The sequence below is a fragment of the Protomyctophum parallelum genome (genome assembly GCF_964188405.1).
Source record: "Protomyctophum parallelum genome assembly, chromosome: 21".
NCBI lineage: Eukaryota > Metazoa > Chordata > Actinopteri > Myctophiformes > Myctophidae > Protomyctophum > Protomyctophum parallelum.
Window position 1 is genome coordinate 14,248,809 of NC_139713.1, and position 13,803 is coordinate 14,262,611.

At 44.9% G+C, this 13,803-nt stretch overlaps 1 protein-coding gene across 1 annotated transcript in view; it reads right to left on the bottom strand.

Moving 5' to 3' along the window:
• LOC310878837 (RIMS-binding protein 2-like) overlaps positions 1–13,803 on the bottom strand; it is a gene marked incomplete at both ends in the record, with an annotated part of 76,278 nt that overhangs the window by 33,437 nt on the left and 29,038 nt on the right. Inside the window, 3 exons of the mRNA XM_083793252.1 lie at positions 168–342; positions 599–1,371; positions 13,315–13,424. Coding sequence (XP_083649378.1) covers positions 168–342; positions 599–1,371; positions 13,315–13,424 — 1,058 coding nt within the window. The remainder of the gene's footprint in view (positions 1–167; positions 343–598; positions 1,372–13,314; positions 13,425–13,803) is intronic.

Sequence of the window (13,803 nt, forward strand, 5' to 3'; positions counted from 1 at the left end):
CTGCTATTTTTGAAGAAAAAAAACATGAAAATGTGGTGCAAATCCTGACAGGATTTAGAAGACATTTTCATAAATTTCGACGTCAGGCCTAAATGGGGTTAAAACAACCAAAAGGGGGGGGGTTCCCGGGTTAACTTAAAAAAAAAAAGATGGCCGCTGTCGCTCACCCGCAGCCTGCGTGCAGAACTCCACGCTGGTCTCCTTCTTCTCGCGCTGCTCCAGGGGAAGCTGCCACGGCACCTGGTGGGGCCGCGCCGCCACCGTCACCTTGTACACCGTGGTGGCCTTCAGGCTGTGGAAGCGCAGCCGGTGCCTCCCCGGCTTCACCGTGGCGTACTCCACCTGGTATATGGAGGCCCGGGGGGGGGGGGGGGGGGGTGGAGGAGACATTTATTTTTTTAGGGAATACACTTTAAAATAATCATCTTCTAAATCCTCCAGTTTTTCTTGTAGGTCTGCTATTTTAAAAAAAATTGAAGAACGACTGACATTTTTAGAATCTGATCTCAGGTCAGAATGGGTTATAAGGGAGTGGTGGTAGCCCTACTCAAAAACAAAAACAAAAACGCCACACACACACACACACACACACACCCACCCCGTCCAGGAACACCGCGTGTCCGTAGTTGCTGTTGCTCGGCATCCACGACAGCTCCGCCGCGTCGCGGCGGATGTCGTCCACGCGCAGCCCGCACGGCGCCACCACCACGTTGGCGCCCACCAGCAGCGTGCAGCGCAGCTCGTCCGACGCCAGGCCGCTGGTCGTCACGCACTGCACCGACACGCGGTGCACGCCGCCGCCGCCGCGCCCCGGGGGCGGGGCGTCCAGGTCCGGCAGGCCCTCCAGCAGGCTCTTGCAGGCGGCGCGCGGCGCGCCGTACGGCACGCTGGCGCGCGGCTCGCCGTCCACCAGCACGCTGTAGCCCGAGACCACGCCGAAGAAGGAGGAGGAGGAGGAGCCGCCCGGCGGCGGCTCCCAGGCCACGATGACGCTGCGCGCCAGCATCTTGATCAGGTTGATCTTGCGGGGGAAGGGGACGGCGTCTTCGTCGGCGAGGTCCTCGGCGTCCAACGCTCCTCCTCCTCCTCCTCCTCCCGTGCCGTTGCTACAGGGACCGCCCCCCCCCAGGCTGCCGTTGCTGCAGGCGGAGCCCAGGAGACCGCCGTCCTGCTGGAGGAGGCAACCGACGCCGCCGCCACCGCCGTCCACCAGAGCTAAGGCCAAACATGGCCCCTGCTGCTGCTGCTGGTCCTCCCCTCCCTCCCCTCCCCCGCCCCCCCCAGCCTGGATGGCTAGTTGTCTCTCCTTGTCCTGGACAAACTCCACGAAGTTGGAGGGGACGAGCCCTCGCTGGCCGTCCAGGAGCTCCCCTGGACGAGAGAGAGAGAGAGAGAGAGAGAGAGAGAGAGAGATGCGGGAGACAGAGAAAGAGAGTGGAATTAAAAACTCATTCATCGCCACCAGGGGGCGCCAAAAGTCTCAGACCGCCATTATATATCCATTTTTATTTTATTTTATTTTTTGCGTTAAACACGTCGTTGGCAGTCTAGGACATCATAAAAATAAGTCCTTGGTAGTCACTGAGTTTTAAGTAACTGATTTCATATTATTCCTTTGTTGGGTTATTTTTTTCAACTTTTTAAAGAAATGGTTACCCACTTGTGTGCCTGCGTGCTACTGTTAATGAAATATAAAGCATCATTATGCTATGATGCTCACAGTCTCGCACGCGATTTATTTCCCCGTCCCCATTCTTAATAAAAATGTCACGACGGAGCGATCGATAAACTACCACCGATGGGTGTCACGCGGTGTACGTTTGTACTGTCTGGTTCTACAACATCCCGTCATCGATAAACTACCACCGATGGGTGTCACGCGGTGTACGTTTGTACTGTCTGGTTCTACAACATCCCGTCATCGATAAACTACCACCGATGGGTGTCACGCGGTGTACGTTTGTACTGTCTGGTTCTACAACATCCCGTCATCGATAAACTACCACCGATGGGTGTCACGCGGTGTACGTTTGTACTGTCTGGTTCTCCAACATCCCGTCATCGCCATTTCATTAATGTGAGTCTGGCATCAGTGTTGTTTTTGGCAGCAAATTCTGATTTGGGTTTTTAGTCATAGTCTCTTGAATAGTTTTCATTTAGTTTTAGTCACATTTTAGTCACCATGGAATGTCTTAGTGTTAGTCTAGTCATAGGATTGTAGTCGACTAAATCTACAGTTGATTTAATCGACTAAAATTAATTTTGTCTGGCCTTGATGCCGTCGTAATGACGTTGTTTTTACACTAGCTGATGTACATCGTCTATTTTCAGCATGCAACCAAGTGTAAAATGACTTATACTGGGTCTCTTGTCCACTAGTCCCTTCCTAACATTTTAGTCCAGAATGAATGTGTTGACGAACTTCTCAGTATATTTCTTAGTATATAGTCTTATTTCGTTTTTATGTCATTTTCGTCAGTGAAAAAAAGGTAGTCGACGGGACATTTTTCGTCAAAGTATTAGTCGACGAAAACAACAACAACAACAACAACAACACTGTCTGGCACGTCCTACACTATTGGTCCTATGAATCAGCAGCCATTGACTCATCTTGTACTTTTCATTCTGTGCGCTGTACACATGCAGGCAAAAGGAACAATGATCTGTTTACGTAATGATGACCAGGACAAACGTGAGGCGGAGGAAGTGATCTTTCTTGTCACGCTGTCACACTACATCATGGTTCCCCCCCGATGCGCCAAGGACCGCGGTGGTGGCGGCGTGAACATGTGAAGCTTATTAACTATGACTCACTGAATACTTGACATTACCACTGACCATCACACACGGCCAGGTCACTGTGTTCGTCAAAGGGAAGCCAGGTGTCGTTCATTCATTTATAATGAATTGCATTTTTATAGCGCATTTCCAGGTGCTCAAAGCGCTTTACAATGGTTCATTCATTCATATACATTGGGAGGTGAAGCGGCGAACAGTCGACGACTCACTTCCCACATTCAGACACCGACGGTGGCGAGCTCACACCGACCGACTCATTGGAGGCAATGTGGGGTTCAGCGTCTTGACTCATTGGAGGCAATGTGGGGTTCAGCGTCTTGACTCATTGGAGGCAATGTGGGGTTCAGCGTCTTGACTCATTGGAGGCAATGTGGGGTTCAGCGTCTTGACTCATTGGAGGCAATGTGGGGATCAGCGTCTTGACTCATTGGAGGCAATGTGGGGTTCAGCGTCTTGACTCTTGCCCAAGGACACTATGACACGTGGACAGGAGGAGCCGGGATTTCTGTACAGGTATACCCATAGGAGGCCTTAGCTATGTTTCACCAGTTTCAAGTGAAACGGGCCTCCACCCTCAGGGGGGCCTCCGAGCTCCAACTGAACGTCAGGCGTCAGTCAACCCCCGCCACTCTTGGCCCTCTCTATCTCTCTATCTCGTTCACTCACTGCCTTGCTCTCTCCCACAATGTTAAGTTACACCTATTTTATGTTAATAACCTGGGTAAAATGTGCAGCATAATTGGGAGGTAAAGGGGTTACACTTTAATTGTGAAGGGACGACAGGATGAGGAGAGGTGTAACTGCACAGTTTTGTTAAACCAACATTGACTCAGTTACTTACACACTTAAAAGTCTTGGGTTATTTTCATGAACACATTGCTGGGTTAATTAAGTTCAGCCATTATTCTGGTTTATTTGGTTACTGTAAACACACTGCTGGGTTGTTCTGGGTAACCCCTGGGTCAAAGCGCTTCAACACCTGCCTGGGTTATTTTAACCCAGAGGTTGGCTTTATTGATTTTCCTGCTTCTGAATCACTGTGGAACCATTTCTGAAAACAAGGTATGTAATGTAACCTATATTTTATCACATTTATCAATTCTGTAAATTATATTTATTTTCGTTTTCTACTTTTTTATGATGTTTTGGATAGCTATATATTTGTCTATTGAATGTTTTGATTGATTGAGTTGTATACTTGAAATGTACTGTAATTCAGCAAACTGTTAATAAATAAATCAATTGATTAATTGCGTACAAAAGGAAACAAATTAACAGCCTGAACAGAAAAACACATTTGTCCGATGTAGTATGAATCCACCCATCGAATGCACAGGAATTACTATAAATGTCTCCCATTGTATGGGCCCAGATGTGTGTGCGTGTGTGTGCATGTGCGTGTGTGTGTGTGCACGTGCGTGTGTGTGTGTGCGTGCATGCATGCGTGTGTGTGTGTGTACTGTGTGAATACTGTTTGATATATATCGGTTCTCTTCTTCCTTTTTCTTTTTTTTCTGGTCTCTTTTCATAGTATCAGTGTCCAGTAGTACACATCTCTAAGACAAAGTATTGCCTTGGTAGTCTAGTGGTCTGTGCTCTTGCCCCTGGAGTTATTCCTGCACCTGGGAGCCAGTTCAAATCCCGCTCATGGCAAAAAGTTATTTGAACTTAATGTTATTTTGTATATTGTGTATGGACACAAGCTACATTTTTGACGGTATCATTATTGTAAATCATTTGATAACACTTCTATCGAGAAAGACGTTGTGTATTGTACTTTTTTAAACGGGCTATAAAGTTGTTCTCTCCTCTCCTCTTCTCTCCTCTCCAGAGGAGTTTTGTGTCTTCAAACAGACCTTTAAAACATGTTTTCTAATGTTATTCCTTCGAACACTAGACGTATTTTTCATATTCAGGACATGCCGCATCCAATGGCGCCGGTCTCGAATTTTGCAAAGGTCAAAGGTCAGCCAAAAGACTGCCACGGTGACCTTTGGGCCAAATGCCTTAATGGGGCTACCGCCGCGACCGTATGTCCGTTTGGCCCGAAACTTATACGGCTGCGATCGGGGCCGCGACCCGGTAGCAGTGATGGTCTCGGATTTGTTCTGCGACTTTCGCGTCAAAGTCGCAGAACTTCTTTTTATCTAATTAACACACGCCCCTAATTAGCATCAGAAACACCCCCATAAACCGCACCCCCTATTTACATAAACCACTCCCACAAAAAAGGAGGCGTGGCTTAAGTTTGCAAGAGGAGGCTGGGCTTAAGTTAGCAAGAGGCCTAAGTTAACGAGAAAAGTCGCGAAAGTCGCAGAAATAATCCGAGACCATCACCGCGACCGGGTCGCGGTCCCGATCGCAGCCGTATAGGTTTTGGGCCAAACGCACATACGGTCACGGCGGTAGCCCTGCACGAATGCCTCGAAATGTGCGACTTTGACGCGAAAGTCGCAGAACAAATCCGAGACCATCACTGCGACCGGGTCGCGCCCCACGATCGCAGACGTATAAGTTTCGGGCCAAACGGACATACGGTCGCGGCGGTAGCCCTGAACGAAGGCCTACAATTTGCCGACTTTGACGCGCGACAACGCGCCAACGATAAAACATTACGGTCCGACGTTCGGATATGTCGGAGAGCTCACCCAGACGAACGGTTTGATGTCTTCGATGTACGCCTCCGACAGTCGTACAAAACGTCCTTCACTTTGGCTTTGTGCATCAGACACCTCATAGACCCATAGACTTTAACAGCATCCTGACTGAAAAAAGTGAAACGAGACCCCGCCTCCTAGAAAGGTCGCCCGAGGACGTTCTATAGATTCACGCGTGCGTCTCTGCAAGCTCTATAACATATCCGAAAATCAGACCCGAAGGCCTTACCGTTGTGCCGTAGTGAAGCACCGTAGTGAAGCAAAGGTTTGACATTCGCGCGTTCTACGTCGATGATCGTAGGTCTGTTCAAGATGAGCCTCATATCTCTGCGATCGCGGCGACGAGCCGATCGTCGTGATAGTCTCGGTTTTCTTCTGCGACCTTTGGAACCTCTAATCTGGCCCAAAGGTCACCGTGGCAGTCTTTTGGCTGACCTTTGACCTTTGCCAAAGTTGTGGAAATTCGAGACCGCCGCCAATGAATTCGGCATGTCCTTAATATGGATATTGGAGGTTGTTACATATTTTTTTAAATATCCTTCACCCCATTTTCTAAGGAATTTGGCACTAAAGGTCACTGTTGCAGTCTTTTGGCTGAACTTTGACCTTTGCAAACGTCGTGGAAAGTCCAGACCGACGCCATTGGATTCGGCATGTTCTAAATATGAAAAATACGTCTAGTGTCTGAAGAATAACATTAAAAAACATGTTTTAAAGGTCTGTTTTGTGTCTTCACAAAACTCCTCTGGAGAGGAGAGGAGAGAAAAGGAGAGGAGAGCAGTCCAACAAGTTTATAGCCATCATTCTGGGTTATTTGGTTACTAGTGTAAACACACTGGTGCGCTGTTCATGCTACTCAGCCAAATAGGTTATTTCTGGTTGAACACCTACTGCCTGGGTTAACGCCTGGGTTTTAACCCAGAGGTTGCTTTATTGAGTCGTTGACTCCACCCATTTCCCCTGATTGGTTCAAAACAATTCAAACACACTTTCTCAATCCTTTCTCCCTTGAAAACTGAGAAGAGTACCCCTCTTGTGTTTACATGCAGATGCGAGTTATTTCTTTCTCTACAGTAACATTGGCTCATGTAGTAACAGTTCAATGAGTCAGAATTGATCTGTGTGAGGTTACAAAAGTTCGTTTTTTGTGACTATTTGCTATGCCTAAGGTCAGTGGCTAAGCTAGCAGGGAAGCTAACTGTGAGCCTGCTATGTTAAGAATGAAGCTAACTATGAGCATGTTAACCTGATATGCTATGTACTGCATTTTATTCTAGCTTGCATAGGAAATTATTAGCTCATGGTTTTATTTCTGTACTCATGTTTATTATTTGTTATTTCAGATACCTGTTGAATTCTACTGCCAGCATCATGCTATCATAAAGATGCACTTTACTTTAGGCTCCTGTTTGGACACTAAAGAGTACCCCTGTTGTGTTTACATGCAGATGCAGCTAATGCTATGAACCAACATCAATAAGTGAGTTATTTATTTCTCTACAGTAACATTGGCTCATGTAGTAACAATTCAATGAGTCAGAATTGATCTGTGTGTGGTTACAAAAATTCGTTTTTTTTTAGGCTACTATGCCTAAGGTCAGTGGCTAAGCTAGCAGGGAAGCTAACTGTGAGCCATGTTAAGAATGAAGCTAACTATGAGCATGTCAACCTGATAATATGCTATGTGCTGCATTTTATTCTAGCTTGCATAGGATATTATTAGCTCATGGTTTTATTTCTCACTCACTGTTTATTATTTGTTATTTCAGATACCATGTATGTTGAATTCTACTGCCAGCATCTTCATATAAAAATCCTAAAACTACCATCAGTGTCATTTATGAACCCCCCTTTGACCAGAGCCATGTGGTGGGAGTGTAAGTGGTTTCACTCGCTGTACAATGAGGTACTTGGGTAGTTCTAATTAAACCATGTTATAAAGTTTTAAGTTGGTATTAAAAATACACCTAACCATGTATCTCTCTTCTCCTAAGTCACCACTCAGAGAGACTCGGAGACAGGCCAACAGTCTCTACTATTTCAGGTTGGTACGTTTTGACTTTTGAACTAAACAAAACATAATGCATTTTGGATGGATTGCAATGAATATATAATCAGATCATCTGTACATTGTAGGCTACTAGTAGGCCTATCATCTCTGTCGGGTGAACACAACTTTTTTTTTCAGGATTTAAATTCAAAAGCATCAAAAGTAGCAGATCGACAAGATCGAAACGCAACGCTTCATGTCGTGTTTCAAGCTTGTAGATCTGCTTTTTTGTGACGCTGTAGTATGATCAAGTAGTGCATTAATTTACGTAAAAAACAAACAATAAGATAATTTTAGGTATTGACGCAATGCATTTATTTTGTATAGGAACTCAACATTGAGTTTTAATTTGGATTTCAGCACTGGTCTTGTGCATTGTTTGTCGTTAGCTATAGGTTTAGCCCAAAATAAATACATGTCAACTAAATTAGGTTGTAAAAAAGATGCAAAAAGTCTCGAGAGATGCCCACATCCAGCAAGCTGTGTGGTCCCTAAAGCATCCAATAAATGGTATGTTACAATGTTTAAACATCAACTCAACATCAACACAATTTGCAGTATGTTCAATCTCACCCTGGCAGCTACAGGCTACTTCTGATCCAAATAACAGTGAGGGAACCCATATCAGATGTGTTTGTTCTTTTGATGAGTTAGCTGGCATCATGCATGCATCAGAAGACATGTTATCTAAATTACATACCATGCATGTCCTCCTTCTCTCCTCTATCCCCAGATGAGGTCACATCCACTAGACCTACCACCTGTCCTCTCAACCCTGTCCCATCTCCAATCTTCCAGACCATCGCACCTGATCTCCTCCCCATCTCCTCCATCATCAACACCTCAGTAACCTCAGGCTGGGTCCCTTCTGCCTTCAAGTCAGCCAGGGTAACACCACTCCTCAAGAAACCAACTCTTGACCCCTCAGATGTCAAGAACTACAGACTGGTATCACTCCAACTCTTGAACGTGTTGTCTCTAACCAGCTCTCTCTCCATCTCTCACAGACAAGGCCCACTCCACAGAAACTGCACTCCTCGCAGTCACAGAAGCACTACATGCTGCCCAGGCTGCTTCCCACTCTGTCTCCCCCTTCTCCGCTCCCTCCATTGGCTCCCAGTCGCTGCCCGCACAGAATACAAAACTCTGATGCTGGCATTCAAAGCAACAAAAGGTATGGCTCCCCCATATCTTGCAAGTCTGATTGAACCCTAAACCCTCCCGCGCACTCGGATAAGCCAACGCAGGGAAGCTGGAAGTACCTTCACTAAAAACGCAGGGACAACGCTCCACACGTCCCAAACTCTTCTCCCTACTGGCTCCAAAACTATGGACCCATTACAATCAGAACTGCAGCCTCACTCCCAACCTTCCGCCGTAGTCTGAAAACCCACCTCTTCAGACTCCATCATGGCCCGTAGCACTTGCCCTAGCCCCGACATTTTTATGTAGACTTAGATAGCATCTTATGTAGACTTATAGCATTTTTATGCAGACATAGTACTATAATGTATACATGCATAGTTCCATTATATAGATATTCCACTTACGTGCTTAGCTTACATGCTTAATGATAACTACTTTTTATGTATGATGTATTGCCATGCTTTTTGTTCTTGCTTAATGTAGGTCGCTCTGGATTAAGAGTGTCTGCTAAAAGCCTAAATAGTAAATTGTACAATGTGTATGCATTTCAGTTGTAACAGCAAGATCAACTCCAGATCACTACAACACATCAAAGCCTTCACAACTGGCAAGGAATGGTATGTCACATTGTCACAATAATAGGATGTGTAGTTGTCATGCTTTTAGATAGAGCACTCTGTAAACAATTTCTCCCAACTTGACTCACAAATTGTTTTACATTTCCACTTTGTAGAAATGGTTACTGGTCAACTACTGGAAATCACCACCTGAGCAATTTCATAATGGTGAGTTATCAGTCAGTCAGTCACATAACATAAAATTCTGGCAAGTTTAAAACATCTGTGTTGAATCCATTGTCACACACACACACACACACACACACACACACACACACACACACACACACACACACACACACACACACACACACACACACACACACACACACACACACACACACACACACACACACACACACACACACACACACACACACACACACAATTACCTTTCAAAATGTGTGCAGTGACAAGTTGCATGAATGTTTGTGTTTTACAGATGGAACCAAACAGATGCACGGTGATGACACCAGGCAGGCTTTTGAAAGGCAGGTTTATTGGACATAGTGTCATGAGTCATTTGCAGGGTATTTTCATTTCTAACTTAAAGATTTTAACTAAATATAAGAAGAAAATGTATGGGGAAATGTATGGGACAAACAGACAAGACACTCTTCCTCACTCCTCACTCCTATTCTTGTGATTTTGTCTTTCAGCTACTCTGCAGTTTGACTTCAAGCTGGCCCACAAGGACTTCAGTGAAAGTGTAAAGAAGTGGCTGAGTTATGCTCCACAGTGCGAGCGAGGAATCCAAAGGAACGCAAGTGAAACAAACACAAGTCAAACTTTGGGTACCCCACACTAATGTGTTTTCCTTGTGCATACAGTACAAGGTTTACAGCCTCATGGACAATAATGTTCTATCATGGACTGTTCAATGGACTGTTGTAGTGTTGTTCTTACAGTCAAAAGGAGTCAAATGTATACAGCTTCATGGATGATACTGTAAGACTTGAAGCTTCAGGCTGTATTTGATGCAGTGTTTGGTGCAACAATGTTTCTTCTTACACACCTTGTGGGTCACTGTATACCGGTATTTGCAGGCTCTCTACCTGTGTCTAGAGCCTGCCTGAGGTTTCCCAAAGTGGGTGCTGTGATTCCAGTTCAACTGTGACTCAGGTTACTTAATAATATCAGTTTAAGCACTTAGACCCTCTATGTTTAGTAAAACATTTATTTTTCCCAAAATGACAGATCTACAAGCCCACATGGCGTCATGTTGTTGCACCCTGTGGGCTTGTTGATCGGCCATCTCCGGTGAACATTCGCCCCATAAAGTCCCTTCTTTTGCCTGTCTTTTGCCCCTTCTTTTGCCCTTCTTTTGCCTGTCTTTTGCCCTTCTTTTGCCCCTTCTTTTGCCTGTCTTTTGCCCCTTCTTTTGCCCTTCTTTTGCCCCTTCTTTTGCCCTTCTTTTGCCCTTCTTTTGCCCTTCTTTTGCCCGTCTTTTGCCCCTTCTTTTGCCCCTTCTTTTGCCTGTCTTTTGCCCTTCCTTTGCCTGTCTTTTGCCCCTTCTTTTGCCCTTCTTTTGCCTGTATTTTGCCCCTTCTTTTGCCTGTATTTTGCCCCTTCTTTTGCCCTTCTTTTGCCTGTCTTTTGCCCCTTCTTTTGCCCTTCTTTTGCCCCTTCTTTTGCCTGTATTTTGCCCCTTCTTTTGCCCTTCTTTTACAATTTACAATTTAGGCATTTAGCAGACGCTCTTAATCCAGAGCGACTTACATTTAAGCAAGAACAAAAGCATGGGAATACATCACATAAAAGCATTTATCAATATCATGAAACATGCGTAAGCTAAGAAAGTAACAGTGGAATATCTATATAATGAAACTATACATACACTATACATATAAACTATACATATTTACTACTATGCTATACATATGTACTATGGCGTGCTATGACTATATACAATACAATTATAGTGCTGTCTACATAACATGCTATAAGTCTGTGTCAAATGCTATCTAAGCCAACAGAAATGCTATCTAAGGGGTTAGGGTAAGTGCTATGGGCCATGATGGAGTCTGAAAAGGTGGGTTTTCAGGCTACGGCGGAAGATTGGGAGTGATGCTGCAGTTCTGACTGCAATGGGAAGTGCATTCCACAGTTTTGGAGCCAGAAGGGAGAAGAGTTTGGGACGTGTGGAGCGTTGTCCCGGCGTACAACGGCGACAACGCTCCACACGTCCCAGACATATACAGACGTATAGCATGTTATGTAGACAGCACTATAATTGTATTGTATATAGTCATAGCACGCCATAGTACATATGTATAGCATAGTAGTAAATATGTATAGTTTATATGTATAGTGTATGTATAGTTTCATTATATAGATATTCCACTGTTACTTTCTTAGCTTACGCATGTTTCATGATATTGATAAATGCTTTTATGTGATGTATTCCCATGCTTTTGTTCTTGCTTAAATGTAAGTCGCTCTGGATTAAGAGCGTCTGCCAAATGCCTAAATTGTAAATTGTAAATTGTAACCCCTGATCTAGCGAATAGTAAGCATTTGACTTCTGCATGTGTCCACTAGGGGGAAGCTCCTAGTGTGGTAGGAAGCCAATTTGAGTTTTGCTCAGGGCATTGGTTTCTCTCTCTCGTGTGTGTGTGTGTGTGTGTGTGGGGATGACTGATGTATCCTGTGTGCATTGTGTGTGTGTGTGTGTGTGTGTGGGGATGACTGATTTATCCTGTGTGCATTGATTAGATGGAGGCACAACAGGTGTCTGTCCAGTCACACCCAGCTCAGAGTCCATTTAGTTTGGATTCAGGCCCAGTTTGACTGCTGATTTCAGCCATCAGCCCCAAACACGCACACGCACACGGGCACACACACACACACACACCACAGAAGATGTTCGTTTTTCTCCCTGCATTACCGACAATATCTTCCATGTTGTCTTCGGTAAACTGGCGGCTGTGTATGTGTAGGTGCGTGCGTGTGCGTGTGTGTGTGTGTGTGTGTGTGTGTGTGTGTGTGTGCGCGCACGTGTGCATGGTGATGTCTAAGCAGAGGCTTGTTGGATTAGCCATTGAACTAAAATGGACCATGGTCCCCATCTTGACAACAGCTTGGTCTGAGCCATCAGCCTGCCTCCCCAGGGGTGTGTACACACACACACACACACAAACACACGCACACACACACATACGCACGCACGCACGCACACACACACACACACACACACACACAAGGCTTTCTCCAGGATGCAAGGCCATCTTACCAGTCACCACCACCCACAGACGATGACTCAGAGTAGCTGAGCATGACTGCAGAGGGCTGAGCTGACTGAGGAGCAGATAGACCGGCTATAAGGATAAACACAGAGTCTTATACAGAGAAGCCTTCATAATGCTCATATCATATAGGGGCGCATCGGTTCATCGGAATAACCAATGTAACCAATTGCAAAATAAACAATAATAATAATAATAATCATACTATAATTAACCGAGTGTGTGTGTGTGTGTCTGTCAGAAACAGTGCCGTAACTCCTTACTGCCTGCACCAATCACTCCCACTTTTCACACAGGCATTGACCATATGAATATGGAGGGCGTAACGAAGCCCTTTTTTCGATTTGACACATTAATGATTATTAATGTATTTATTAGTCAATTACAAACGCACCCGGGTGCAGTACCCCCCACGGCCACAAGGGAGGGCAAATATCTCACAACGGGTAAGGACTAGTATTAATAAATTACTATTATTATTATTATAATGATAATAATAATAACTATTTATTCAGCATTTTAGCCACAGACCACCATTTGAGCCTCCAAAACTAAAGATGTTTTAGTTTTTGTCCACAATTCTATGCTGTATTCAGGAGCGATATAACGTTCAATCAAAATAACAATTCTTCCACATTCCATTTCTTCCGGCTCTCAAGAGTTAAAGATCTATAATATAAGGGTCCATTTGGTTACCAACTCTCCATCATTTAACTGGGGGGACGACGACCTGGAATCCTCTCGTGGACCACAGGTTGAGAACCACTGCCATACATTTCTATTATTTAATTATTTCCTACCTTCATAGAAGCCATCATCGTCCATGTTTCCATAGACGTACAGGTATTTTCCCGCCACCAGGGGGAGCTCTGCTTCGGGGTGCTCATTTGGTCCGTCATAAGGGTTATAACTGAATGGAGAAAGAACGTCAAAAAGGTGTGAAATTATAAATTAATAATATACGACGATGTGTTGCTCATTACAGCTTCATCAGATCTTTCCTTTCTGATGTGTCTCTGGTCTCAGCCACCACGATGGACATTTTGACATTTCGTTATTTTTTATTTTTTTTATGTTGCCACTATTGTAGGAGCACTGGAGCAGCCATAAACTACACAGGTTCATCTCGATGTTCTGGGCATCTTTGTAATGTCAGCGTTAGTAAAAAGCAGGTAAAAGAGCAACATTTGAGGCAGACTAAGCATCAGTCACTCTACAGTTCAATGTAGTAGAAGAGGTGCGGGTTTAAAACGCAGCTATGTCGGCTCCGCCTACAGGAAATACGTTCA